The sequence below is a fragment of the Leptonotus elevatus genome, chromosome 9 (assembly GCF_054856555.1).
Source record: "Leptonotus elevatus isolate MCC_2025b chromosome 9, RoL_Lele_1.0, whole genome shotgun sequence".
Lineage (NCBI taxonomy): Eukaryota > Metazoa > Chordata > Actinopteri > Syngnathiformes > Syngnathidae > Leptonotus > Leptonotus elevatus.
This window is the reverse complement of record NC_141247.1, coordinates 13972569-13987363: the sequence shown is the minus strand read 5'-3', so window position 1 is coordinate 13987363 and position 14795 is coordinate 13972569. Positions and strand designations below refer to the sequence as shown.

Sequence of the window (14795 nt, the reverse complement as noted above, 5' to 3'; positions counted from 1 at the left end):
GGACTGCTTTTTATATAGCGTTCTATCTACATCATATGGTGCCCAAAGTGCTTTACACTGCCTCACATTCACGCATTCACACACATTCATACACCAGTGGTTGACGGCTGCCATGCAGAGCACTGCCAAGTCAATGGGAGCAAATTGTAGGTTCGTTGTCTTACTCAAGGACACTTCAACAACCACATGGTTGGGAGACGACCACTCTACCACTGAGCCATACTTCCCCCATGCATGCACCTTCATTATTTCCGTAGCACAAATATAGCTTGTTTTGCACATTTTAAAATAGTACAAGATTTTATTGTGCAAAATAAATTATTATTATTTTTATTTTATTATTATTATTATTATTATTATTATTCAGCGACCCTTGTGATGAATAAACGGTTATGAGATGAATGGATTATTTTTATTATTATTATTATTATTATTATTATTATATTTAAAACATTATTAAAATTTGATATTTATCTTATCATTTATAAGTAGCAATAGGGATAATTTATTTACGGCCAAAACAAATTACTAATAGGCCTACAAATGCTGTGCTATTGGACATCACTTGGTGCCAGTATAACGCCGCGGAAAACGAAAGGTTGTACATATAGTGACGTCACTGAAAACAAAAATCACACGGCGCATCCCATTCGCCTCACACTACAATTGACCAAACCTTTTTTCCTCTCTGGACTAACATATTCACAACACAGTGGAGCTCATAATGCCTTATTTTCGTTTACAGCGCTGCCGATGAGACGAGTTTCAGATAACTGTATTGTTATTTAAACGCGTATAGGCTATTTGTCGTGGAGCGCATTTTCCTGTGCAGTGATGGAACAAAGAGGACATCAGATAATGTGGGCTTCCTGCATGATGCTGCTGATTTTCAGCCGGGTGTCAGGACAAATGAGGTATTCCATCTCAGAGGAAGTAAAGGAAGGTACCGCTGTTGGGAATATCGCAAAGGATTTGGGTCTGGACAGGGCCACGCTGAAAGACAGAGGCTACCGCATTGTGCACGGCACTGCGGTGCCCCCTTTTCGAGTGAATCAGGACGACGGCATCTTGTATGTGCACGGCAACATCGACAGAGAGGAAGTGTGTGACCGCAGCAAGGTTTGTGTGATCGATTTAAAAACTGTCCTGGAAAACCCACTCGAGGTGCATTATGTGGCGGTGGAGGTCGTGGACGTAAACGACCACGCACCGAGCTTCCCGGAAAGGGAAAAGACATTAGAAATCTCTGAATCTGCGCTCCCGGGGGCGAGGTTTCAGCTGCAGGCTGCGCGCGACGCAGACACGGGGGCGCTGTCCGTCCAGCACTACAAGCTGAGCCCCAACGAGCACTTCCGTTTAGAGGTCAAAGATCGAGGCGAGGATCGTAAAACGCCCAGTTTGGTTCTCCAAAAGTCCCTGGACAGAGAATCCGTCAAGATTCACGTGTTATTTTTAACAGCCACCGATGGGGGGAAACCTCCACTATCTGGCAACATGACAATAATAGTGGAGGTGTCTGACGTCAATGATAACCCCCCAGTTTTTACTCAAGAGTCATACACTGTTTATTTAAAAGAGAATTCTCCTCTCGAGACGACAGTGGTGCGAGTGAACGCGACTGATTTAGATGACGGCTCAAATGGTGAAGTTGTTTATTCTTTTGGAAATGACGTGGATTCCCGCACGAGAGCTCGTTTTAATTTAAATCACGTGACTGGGGTGATCACTGTGGCGGGGCCGATAGATTTTGAAGAGTGCAACAGGTATGAGATAGACATACAGGCGTCCGATAAAGCAGTGGCGTCACTGTCTACAGACAAAAGTGTCATCATCCACATCGTTGACGTGAATGACAACGCCCCCGACATTGAAGTAACGTCATTTTCCAACGCGTTGCCAGAAGATGCAAAACCAGGGACCACCGTCGCTTTAATAAGTGTGAAAGATTCAGATTCTGGTCTAAATGGGAAAGTTATGTGTCATACTAGTCCAAATGTCCCTTTCATGCTGTCTCCATCTTTACAGAATAATATGTATTCTCTGGTTACAAAACAACTTTTAGATAGAGAACAGCAGTCACATTTTAGTGTCACAATTTTAGCTAAGGATGCAGGAGAGCCATCTTTATCCTCAGACAAAACCATACAAATTGTTGTGTCTGATGTAAATGATAACAGTCCAGAATTCTCCCGTAGTAAATATATATTTTACATTAATGAAAATAACACTCCTGGAAATTCAATTTTATCTGTGACAGCCCATGACTCTGACGAGGGTAGCAATGCTGTGATTGAGTATCACATATTAAGAGGGAAAGGCAGTGAGCATTTACTGACCTCCTTTTTGAATGTTAATAGTGAAACCGGAGAAGTTTCAGCTCTAAAAAGTTTTGACTTTGAGACGTTGAAAAGTTTCCAGTTCCAAGTGATGGCCACAGACGGTGGAAGTCCTCCACTGAGCAGCAACGTGACAGTGAATGTGTTCATTCTGGATCAGAACGACAACGCTCCAGTCATCCTGTATCCAGTCAGCTCCAACGGTTCGGCTGAAGGCGTGGAGGAGATTCCCCGCAATATGAAAGCAGGAGACTTGGTGACTAAAGTCCGAGCCTATGACGCCGATATCGGATATAACGGCTGGTTGCTGTTTTCTCTGCAGCAAGTCACCCACCACAGTCTGTTTTCTTTGGACCGCTATACGGGCCAGATCCGAACACTTCGCTCCTTGACGGAGACAGACGAGGCTGAGCATGGACTGCTCATACTGGTCAAAGACAACGGCAACGTTTCGCTCTCGGCAACAGCTACTGTGACTGTCAAACTTGTGGAGCCCAAAGAGGCTTTTGCAGCTTCCGATGTCAAAAGTGCAGCAAAAGTGGACAATGAGGAGGACAATGTGACTTTTTACCTCATCATCACTTTGGGCTCGGTCTCGCTCCTTTTTGTCATCAGCATCATCGTGCTGATCGCCATGCAGTGCTCCAAATCCACAGAGTACACTTCCAAATATCTACAAGACACTAATTATGATGGCACACTGTGCCACAGCATCCAGTACAGATCAGGAGACAAACGTTACATGTTAGTTGGACCCAGGATGAGTATCGGGTCCACCATTGTCCCGGGCAGCCACGCCAACACTCTGGTGCTGCCTGACAGGAGACACACTTCCGGGGAGGTAAGAGTCACTGACCTATGACATTATATTACAAATGTCGGACTAGATGCCACATTCAAATGCAAACATTGCTTAAATGAGCTGTAACCAATTTGACACATATTCTAACGCTGCGAAAGTTGTGACAGTTGTGGTTTTCATGTTGAAGTTCTGGTGGAATTTTACTGTTTGTTTGACTAGGTTGGTGTTTCAGTTCAGCTCTGAGTGGGTTTGGTGCTGTCTGTGCTGAAGTCCTGCCAGTGCTCAGTGATTCTAATTCTATCCACTTGTCTGAAAATAGCAATATTGACTTGGACGGGACTTACTTATTTACAATGTATTTGATTCACATCATCATTAGTGTCCAGAAGATATATTTTACATGAAAATGGGAATTAAGACTTTTGGTAGCAGACACATCATTACGTATATTTACAAGGTAAGGGTTTCCAGCAGAATAGTTTTCAAAATCATGTCCCATTAGGCAAGACAAGGCAAAAAAAACAAAAAAAAGTTTTGCACAGTGCATGATTTTGAATTATTCAAAGATTACATCAGTGCAGGTTTTTTTTTTAAGTAATATATATATGCTATAACATATTTAATCTGTCATGCATGCTTATCAGTGACAGCTGAATAGGGATTGCACATTATTGTCTACAATTATTGGTTACATTTAATACCTATCCATCCGTCTATTTTCTTAACAGCTTTGTCCTCACAAGGGTATGAGTATAAATATTTGTTAATGTGCCTGGCATATAATGCATTTATTTTGTAACTATAAGCCCAGCCAGTCCCTAATATTGATTCATCAACATTGTTTAAGTTATGAACAAACACAGATAACTTTTAAGAATGTAGACTATCGCAACAATAAAGCAATAAATCAGATAAACATAGTCACGCGAAATGATTGAAGAATACATACAAATGGGACGGAAGAGGGAACTGACAATTTTAGGGAGGCTTGTGGTCACGTGAGTACACTGCAGAATAAAACAATTATTTGCATCGATGGTCTGTAACTGAAACATTTGTTGTCGCTTTAAAATAAATAAAAATGTGGCCTCCATTTCTGTTCTGCAGTGTGGCATTGCGTCGACAGGTGTCAGTGTAAGGACACGTACGCTTACATTGATCATGTGACTTCACATAGTAAACGGCTGTTCTGCCCAGCACCTCTTGACAACGTTCGCGCTGGCTGATGTGATCCCCGTGTCTGCCTATTCGGTATCAATTGTCCCGGAGTTGTCGTTTCTAAAGCAGTTGGTTTAGCAGAATATTTTTTTGGGGAGGGGGGGCACGACCCATCTGTTCTTTATTTTCACAAGTGCATCTGATTATAATAATGGACCAGTGATGGTTTTTCGTATCACCATGGAACAAAGAGGAGCGCATCGAAGGGTGAGACGCTGTTTGCTGGGCTGCGTGGCTGCGGTGCTTTTGTGCAGCGTGACTTCGGCTCAATTGAGATACTCCGTCTTCGAGGAAGTCGATGGTGGAACTGTGGTTGGAAATACTGCAAAAGATCTCGGATTGGATAGAAATACGCTGAAAGAGCGCAAGTATCGGATTGCTTCCAGTACTGCGGAGCATCTTTTTCATGTGAGTCAGACCGACGGCCTCCTTTATGTCAGCAAGAAAATCGACAGGGAAAAGGAGTGTCCACAAAGCAATACGTGTTTGATCAACCTCAAAACCGTGCTGGAAAACCCGCTGGAGGTTCATTATGTTGGAGTTGAGGTGCTGGATGTAAATGATCATTCTCCCAGTTTTTCTGAGGAGGAAACAAAACTAGATATTCCAGAGACAGTGTTGCCTGGAGCAAGATTTCAGATGAAAGCGTCTCAGGATGGAGATAGTGGTCAGTTTTCTGTTCAGCAATATAAACTCAGTGAGAACAATTATTTTCGTTTGGAAGTTAAAGATAAAGGAAATGATGGTAAAATTCCCATATTAGTTGTTAAAAAATCTTTAGACAGGGAGATAACAGGACATATTTTATTAGTGTTGACTGCTTTGGATGGAGGAAAACCTCCCAAAACAGGTGACATGAATATTTTAGTTAATGTGTTAGACATTAATGATAATGCACCTATATTCCCTAAAGATGTTTATTCTGTAATGCTCATTGAAAATGCAGCAATAGGGACAACTGTCATTCAAGTGAATGCAACTGATTTAGATGACGGACCAAATGGAGATGTCGTTTATTCATTTGGCAAGAGTATGAATCAGAATATTATGGATTTATTTGATATCACAGAAACAACTGGCAAGATAGTCGTCAAAGGCCATTTAGACTATGAGAAGAAAGAAATGTTTGAAATTGAAATTCAAGCATCAGATAAAGGTGCTGTTTCGCTAACAACAGAAAAAAGTGTCATAATCAAAATAGTTGACGTAAATGACAATGCACCTGAAATTGAAGTGACGTCATTTTCGAGCTCTATTCCAGAAGATTCCAGAACTGGAACGACAGTTGCCCTAATCAGTGTCAATGACTTGGACTCTGGCCTCAATGGGAAAATTATTTGCTCCATAGGTGATGATGTTCCTTTTGCTTTGTCGCCATCTTTACAAGACAAAATGTATTCTTTAGTGACCAAATTACCTTTGGACAGAGAAAAAAGGTCCACATATGATATATCAGTAATTGCAAGTGACGCTGGTCAACCTGCACTCTCATCTGAAAAGACAATCAGTGTTTTCATTTCAGATGTGAACGATAACAGTCCAGAGTTTTCATTGAGTCCTTATACTTTCTATGTTGCCGAGGGCAACAATGCAGGAGCCTCCATATTTTCTGTCAAAGCTTTTGATCGCGATGACAATGAGAATGCAGTGATTTCATATCATATTCTAAGAGATGTAAAGGACGAAAATAAATTATCTTCATTTTTGAGTATAAATAGTGAAAGTGGACAAATATCAGCACTAAAAAGTTTTGACTTTGAGAAGCTGAAAAGTTTCCAATTCCAAGTGGTGGCCACCGATGGTGGAAGTCCTCCACTAAGCAGCAATGTTACGGTGAACGTGTTCATTCTGGATGAGAACGACAATGCTCCAGTCATCCTGTATCCAGTCAGCTCCAACGGTTCGGCTCAAGGCGTGGAGGAGATTCCCCGCAATATGAAAGCAGGAGACTTGGTGACTAAAGTCCGAGCCTATGACGCCGATATCGGATATAACGGCTGGTTGCTGTTTTCTCTGCAGCAAGTCACCCACCACAGTCTGTTTTCTTTGGACCGCTATACGGGCCAGATCCGAACACTTCGCTCCTTGACGGAGACAGACGAGGCTGAGCATGGACTGCTCATACTGGTCAAAGACAACGGCAACGTTTCGCTCTCGGCAACAGCTACTGTGACGGTCAAACTTGTGGAGCCCAAAGAGGCTTTTGCAGCTTCCGATGTCAAAAGTGCAGCAAAAGTAGACAATGAGGAGGACAATGTGACTTTTTATCTCATCATCACTTTGGGCTCGGTCTCACTCCTTTTTGTCATCAGCATCATCGTGCTGATCGCCATGCAGTGCTCCAAATCCACAGAGTACACTTCCAAATATCTACAAGACACTAATTATGATGGCACACTGTGTCACAGCATCCAGTACAGATCAGGAGACAAACGCTACATGTTAGTTGGACCCAGGATGAGTATCGGGTCCACCATTGTTCCAGGCAGCCACGCCAACACGCTTGTGCTCCCTGACAGGAGACAAACCTCTGGGGAGGTAAGGCTTTTTCAACAGAAATGTTTTTAATGGCATTGTTTCATTCATACTATACATTCAAAATCAATTTATGCTCCTTGCAGACTTGTGGATGTGTGTTGCTGAAATGAACATGGTTAGGCAGTGGCATAATTCTAATTCCTCAACAACCTTATTTCCATCAGCATGTAGTTTTGAACTTTTTTGGCTATATATAGTTCTTGTTGTATACTGTGCATTATACTGTACGTCATGAGGTGCAATAAATAGGTTTATCGATGAGTGAATGAAAATTGGCATTTCATATAGCTGCTCTCCATGGTCCTGAAAAGTCATTTCAAACAACAAAAAAAGCAAAAAGCAAATTCGCAATAAAGAACAGACTATTGTTATGTCCTTGTCGGCCTATTAAACTTACTTGTGGGTACATTTGTGTATTTATGCTACCATCAGGGTAGGACATGAGTATGGTTTCTAACTTTTTATTGATTTATTTTAGTTTCAGAGAACATTGTTCTTAAAAAACAACAAAAAACAACAACATGTATCTCTATCTATCTGTGTGTGACTTTGAACGGACGTGATTTGCGTACGTCTGTGGAAATAATTGAATTTGAGCCTGTCATAATTGCTTATGTATGTTGGGACGGTATGTTACGTTTATTCGACACTAGGGGTCAGTATAGGCTAATAGGCTATAACTCTGCGTCAAGCACTACTTTACGTCACTGTCTTATTTCAGACCCGACCATCTCGTTCGTGTTATTTCTCAAACGCTTCCTGCACGGTATAGTGCCGTGATTAGAGAATCCTTCCTTTATTCTAATATTCATATTTATTTATTTTTAAATGTAACAGCTATTTTTGTGGCTCGTTCAGCACCAGTACACACTCGTCTTTTCCAGGACATTGTATATCGAACGGATACTTGTTTGCCATCTACACGGCATGGAACAAAGGCGACGCGGAGGTAGGAGGGAGCGGCGCTGGTGGTTGTCTTTAGTGCTTATTTTGTGCAATGAAGCATGTGCACAGCTCAGATATTCCATATCAGAGGAGGTTCAAGAAGGAACTGTGGTCGGGAACATAGCGAAGGATTTGGGGCTGGATAAAGGCGCGCTTAAAGGGCGAGGATACCGCATTGTGGCCGGCACAACTGAGCCCATTGTGGAGATGAACCTGGACGACGGCATCTTGTATGTGGCAAGGAGGGTTGACAGAGAGGAGGCGTGTGAGCGCATCAGCCCGTGTGTGATCAATCTGAAAACAGTGCTGGAACATCCACTCGAGGTGCACTACGTTGCGGTGGAAATTTTAGATATTAACGACCACGCGCCTGTTTTTCTAGAAAAAGAAAAAAAGATTGAAATATCTGAGTCGGCTTTGCCAGGTGCTCGGTTCCAACTCCAAGCGGCCCGAGACCCCGATGTTGGCCATTTTTCCATTCAGCAATATAAACTCAGTCAAAATGAATATTTTCGTGTTGAGGTGAAGGATCGAGGCGAGGACCGTAAAGTTCCATTTTTAGTCCTGTTCAAGCAGTTGGACAGAGAGACAGCGGGGAGACACCGTCTCCGTCTCACAGCAGTAGACGGGGGGAAGCCCCCCAAGTCAGGCTCCATAGAAATACTTGTAGATGTCCTCGATGTGAACGATAACTCACCTGTGTTTGACAAGGAGGTTTATTCTGCCTCACTGAATGAAAATGTGCCAGTGGGCACCGTTGTGATTCAGGTGAATGCAACTGATTTAGACCAGGGTGCAAATAGTGAAATAGTCTATTCATTCGGTAAGGAGGTGGATTTAAAAGTGATTGATCTTTTCAGTATAGACTCAAGCACAGGTGAAATTAAAGTGATAGGCCACCTTGATTTTGAGGACAGTAAAAGCTATGAAATTGATATACATGCATCTGATAAAGGGATAGCTCCTTTGACAGCTGATAAGAGTGTATTGATAACTATCATTGATGTTAATGATAACGCCCCCGAAATAGAAGTGACGTCATTTTCTAACTCCATTCAGGAAGATGCAAAAATAGGAACCACAGTGGCTCTGATTAGCGTCAGTGACTTAGATTCTGGAATTAATGGCAAAGTGCTTTGTGCCATCAAACAAGATGTTCCTTTTACTTTATCGCCATCTTTACAGCAAAACATGTACTCTGTAGTCACAAAGTCCCAATTGGATAGGGAACACATTTCTCAATATGAGGTCACCATCACTGCAAAAGATACAAACGAGCCGGTGTTTTCAACTGAAAAGACCATTACTGTTGTCGTGTCAGATGTCAATGACAACAGTCCCGAATTTTCATCAAACCCTTATATATTTTATATCACTGAAAACAACCCCCCAGGATCCTCGGTTTTTTCTGTAAAAGCTTCTGATAAGGATGATAATGACAATGCTCTCATGTCTTATCAGATAATCAGAGAGGCAAGTGCAGACATTAAATTGTTGTCATTTATAAACATCAACCCAGAGACTGGGGAAGTAATAGCGTTAAAAAGTTTTGACTTTGAGACACTGAAAAGTTTTCAGTTCCAAGTGGTGGCCACCGATGGGGGAAGTCCTCCACTGAGCAGCAACGTGACAGTGAACGTGTTCATTCTGGATCAGAACGACAACGCTCCAGTCATCCTGTATCCAGTCAGCTCCAACGGTTCGGCTGAAGGCGTGGAAGAGATTCCCCGCAATATGAAAGCAGGAGACTTGGTGACTAAAGTCCGAGCCTATGATGCCGATATCGGATATAACGGCTGGTTGCTGTTTTCTCTGCAGCAAGTCACCCACCACAGTCTGTTTTCTTTGGACCGCTATACGGGCCAGATCCGAACACTTCGCTCCTTGACGGAGACAGACGAGGCTGAGCATGGACTGCTCATACTGGTCAAAGACAACGGCAACGTTTCGCTCTCGGCAACAGCTACTGTGACTGTCAAACTTGTGGAGCCCAAAGAGGCTTTTGCAGCTTCCGATGTCAAAAGTGCAGCAAAAATGGACAATGAGGAGGACAATGTGACTTTTTATCTCATCATCACTTTGGGCTCGGTCTCGCTCCTTTTTGTCATCAGCATCATCGTGCTGATCGCCATGCAGTGCTCAAAATCCACAGAGTACACTTCCAAATATCTACAAGACACTAATTATGATGGCACACTGTGTCACAGCATCCAGTACAGATCAGGAGACAAACGCTATATGTTAGTTGGACCCAGGATGAGTATCGGGTCCACCATCGTCCCCGGCAGCCACGCCAACACTCTGGTGCTCCCTGACAGGAGACACACCTCGGGGGAGGTAAGAGTGAGTGACCTATTAAATTATGTGAGAATATATGCCACGTTCAAATACAAATGTTGCTTAATTGAACTGTAACCAATTTGACACATATTCTAACACTGCGAGTTGTGACAGTTCATGTTGAAGTTGTTTTGCAATTTTACTGTGCGTTTGGCTATAGGTTAGGGTTTCAGTTAAGCTCTCAGAGTTTGGTGCTGTCTGTGGTTCTGAAGTCCTGCCAGTGGTCAGTGATTCTGTATGAAAAGAGAAATACTGACTTGGACTGTGACTCATTTATTTGCACTGTAGTTGGTTGACATGTTCTTTCTTATCGTCCAGAGGATGATGCACCTCCCTCAACACTTTCGATATAAACTTAACATACACATATTAGGTACATTTAATATCATAGGATACAGCAGAAAAGCTGTCAAGGTGTCTCCTTAATTTTTTTTTTAAATAAAACAGTTTTGCTTGCAGCTCCTGATTTAGAACGATTCAAATGTCATATCAGTGTAGGAGATTTGTTTTAAGTATTAATAGGCTTTATATATATATATTAATCAGCTATAGCCCAATATGCCTATGCTGGTACTCCCTGACAGGACAGATACTTCTCGGCAGTTAAGATATAATTGCCCCCCTAAATGCTCAAAATTACCAAACAAATCCTTCACTACAAATTATTGCATAATTTTGCATGCAAAACATTTTATTATTGTTTTTAATGACAACTTTGTTATTTTATGACATATAGTATCATTATTCATCTCTTTAGGCATTTTTCCATTGCAAAATTTCACAACATAAATGCCATTTAATTACAGTGATATGTATAATGTCGGGAAATTATGTTGTTTTTGTTTTTGTTTAATTATTTTTAAACAAGACAAGTTAATTTGAAATAGTTTGACAAAGCAGTATTTGGTTTTCTCTGTTAAAAAATAAAACGGGCTACAGTGGGGAAATATCAAAAACAGGTTTTGTGTTTGGCCGCAGAATTTATTCTGCTGCTGTCTATGGGTCTGAAACATGTTCACGTAGGCGCTGCTTCTTGTGAAAACTGTGGCTCTTATCAGAAACATGGCAATATCATCGAATAATCAATAGCAATTTATAGTTAAAAGACTGGTGTATTATGACTATGCTGTATATTCATTCGCCTCATATGTGAATTGTGAATGAAGATATGGTTTTGTAACTTTTCTTATCACAGATCTCCAACAATAAATGTCGGTTTGTTTTGCTCGCTTTCAGTTTTTCTGTATCATGGAGGGACGAAGTTATCAAGTAAATAAATTACACGAGTGTAATGTGAGATTGACTTGTATTTTGTCAGCTATTAAAATCAAAGACGTCTTTAATGCATTTCAGTTTCCGTATAGCGGAGAATAAAGTCAGCATTTGCACGAATTTGATGTAATTTGTATGCTTGAAAAGGACGCTCTTTTCTTCCCTGCCTATTTTGTAGTTAGAATTTTGATCTCTAGGTGTCAGTGTAAGGACACATATGCATTGAATAATCACGTGATTTCATAGAGTGAGCTGTTCCTATCCACCACCTCTTGATATCATTCGCGCTGGCAGGATCGCCATGTCTGCTTATTCGGTGTCAATTGTCTCGCTGTTTTTATTTCTAAAGCTGATGGCTTAGCGGTGGAATATTTTCATCACTATACATTTGTATGTTATTTTCACAAGTCAGGCTGATTTTCTGACAATGGACCAGTGATGTTTTTTCGTATCACCATGGAACAAAGAGGAGCGCAGCAATGGGTGGGACGCTATTTGCTGGGGTGCGTGGCTGGGGTGCTTTTGTGCAGCGTGACTTCCGCGCAATTAAGATACTCCATCTTCGAGGAAGTCGATGGTGGAACTGTGGTTGGGAATGCCGCAAAAGATCTCGGATTGGATAGAAATACACTGAAAGAGCGCAAGTATCGGATTGTTTCTAGTACTACGGAGCCTCTTTTTCATGTGAGTCAGACCGACGGCCTCCTTTATGTCAGCAGGAAGATCGACAGGGAAACGGAGTGTCCACAAAGTAGTACGTGTTTGATCAACCTTAAAACCGTGCTAGAAAACCCGCTGGAGGTCCATTATGTTGCAGTGGACGTGCTGGATGTAAACGACCATTCTCCCAGTTACCCAGAAAAAAAAACAAAGCTCGAAATTTATGAGTCTGTGTTACCTGGAGCAAGATTTCAGCTATCAGCTGCTCAGGATGGAGACAGTGGTCAATTTTCTGTTCAGCAATATAAACTTAGTGACAATGATTATTTTCGTTTGGAAGTTAAAGATAAAGGTAAAGATGGCAAAATTCCTGTCTTAGTTGTTAAAAAGTCTCTAGACAGGGAGACATCAACATATCATTTATTAGTGTTAACTGCACTGGATGGAGGAAAACCTCCAAAAACAGGTGAAATTAATATTTCAATAAATGTATTAGATGTTAATGACAATGCACCTGTTTTCTCCAAAGATGTTTATTCTGTGATGCTCAATGAAAATGTTCCAATAGGAACAATTGTTATACAAGTGAATGCAACTGATTTAGATGAAGGCCCAAATGGCGAAGTCATTTATTCTTTGAGTAACAATAATAAAATTATAATGAACCTATTTGACATTAATGTAAATACAGGTGAGATCGTTGTGAATGGCCTAATGGACTATGAGAAGAATGACATTTTTGACATTGAAATTCAAGCTTCAGATAAAGGTGCTGTGCCTCTAACAACAGAAAAAAGTGTAATCATCAAGATAGTTGATGTTAATGACAATGCACCTGAAATTGAAGTGACGTCATTTTCGAGCTCTATTCCAGAAGATTCCAGAATTGGGACAACAGTCGCTTTAATTAGTGTGAATGATTTGGATTCTGGCCTCAATGGGAAAATAATTTGCTCCATAGGTGAGAATGTTCCTTTTGCTTTGTTGCTATCTTTACAAGACAAAATGTATTCTTTAGTGACCAAATCACCTCTGGATAGAGAGAGAAAGTCCAAATATGATATATCAGTAATTGCAAGAGACTCTGGTCGACCTGCACTCTCATCTGAAAAGACAATCAGTGTTTTCATTTCAGATGTGAACGATAACAGTCCAGAGTTTTCATTGAGTCCTTATACTTTCTATGTTGCCGAGGGCAACAATGCAGGAGCCTCCATCTTTTCTGTCAAAGCTTTTGATCGCGATGACCATGACAATGCTGTGATTTCATATCATATTCCCAGAGATGGAAAAGATGAAAATAAATTGTCTTCATTTTTAAGTATAAATAGTGAAAATGGACAGATCTCAGCACTAAAAAGTTTTGACTTTGAGACGCTGAAAAGTTTCCAGTTCCAAGTGGTTGCCACCGATGGTGGAAGTCCTCCACTAAGCAGCAATGTTACGGTGAACGTGTTCATTCTGGATCAGAACGACAACGCTCCAGTCATCCTGTATCCAGTCAGCTCCAACGGTTCGGCTGAAGGCGTGGAGGAGATTCCCCGCAATATGAAAGCAGGAGACTTGGTGACTAAAGTCCGAGCCTATGACGCCGATATCGGATATAACGGCTGGTTGCTGTTTTCTCTGCAGCAAGTCACCCACCACAGTCTGTTTTCTTTGGACCGCTATACGGGCCAGATCCGAACACTTCGCTCCTTGACGGAGACAGACGAGGCTGAGCATGGACTGTTCATACTGGTCAAAGACAACGGCAATGTTTCGCTTTCGGCAACAGCTACTGTGACTGTCAAACTTGTGGAGCCCAAAGAGGCTTTTGCAGCTTCCGATGTCAAAAGTGCAGCAAAAGTGGACAATGAGGAGGACAATGTGACTTTTTATCTCATCATCACTTTGGGCTCGGTCTCGCTCCTTTTTGTCATCAGCATCATCGTGCTGATCGCCATGCAGTGCTCCAAATCCACAGAGTACACTTCCAAATATCTACAAGAGACTAATTATGATGGCACACTGTGTCACAGCATCCAGTACAGATCAGGAGACAAACGCTACATGTTAGTTGGACCCAGGATGAGTATCGGGTCCACCATAGTCCCGGGCAGCCATGCCAACACTCTGGTTCTCCCTGACAGGAGACACACTGAGGTAAGAGTCACTGACCTATCACATTAACATACACATATTATGTACATTTAATATAATAGGATACAGCAGAAAAGCTGTCAAGGTGTCTCCTTTTACTTGCAGCTCCTGATTTAGAACGATTCACAGATCATAAGAGTCACTTACCTATCACATTATATTACACATGTGAGAAAACGTTGCTTAAATGAACTGTAACCAATTTGACACATAGCCGAACACTGTGAAAGTCGTGACAGTTGTGGTTATCATATTGAAGTTATGGTGTTGTTTGACTTGGTGTTTCAGTTCAGCTCTCAGAGAGTTTGGTGCTGTCTGTGGTTCTGAAGTCTTGCCAGTGCTCAGTGATTCTGTATGAAAAGAGAAATACTGACTTGGACTGTGACTCATTTAATTTCAGTAGTTGGTTGACACGTGTATTCTTGTCCAGAGGATGATGGGCCTCCCTCAAAGCTTTCAATACGAAATAACATACACATTTTAAGTACATTTAGGATCTAGCAGAAAAGCTGTCAGATGTCTCCTTAAAAAAACAGTTATGG

At 41.6% G+C, this 14795-nt stretch overlaps 1 protein-coding gene across 9 annotated transcripts in view; it reads left to right on the top strand.

The window, feature by feature from the left end:
- Window positions 1-14795, top strand: part of LOC147168462 (protocadherin alpha-C2-like) — a 156308-nt gene that overhangs the window by 36842 nt on the left and 104671 nt on the right. Inside the window, exon 1 of one of the 9 annotated variants that reach the window (XM_086085334.1) lies at window positions 647-3177. The exons of 5 other annotated variants lie outside the window; for them this stretch is intronic. In XM_086085334.1, the coding sequence (XP_085941460.1) occupies window positions 835-3177 (2343 nt within the window). In that variant the 5' untranslated portion in view covers window positions 647-834. Of the gene's footprint in view, window positions 1-646; window positions 3178-4339; window positions 6895-7287; window positions 10177-11750; window positions 14257-14795 lie in introns of those variants that run through there. 3 more of the 9 variants (XM_086085327.1, XM_086085330.1, XM_086085329.1) reach the window with 3 other exon arrangements.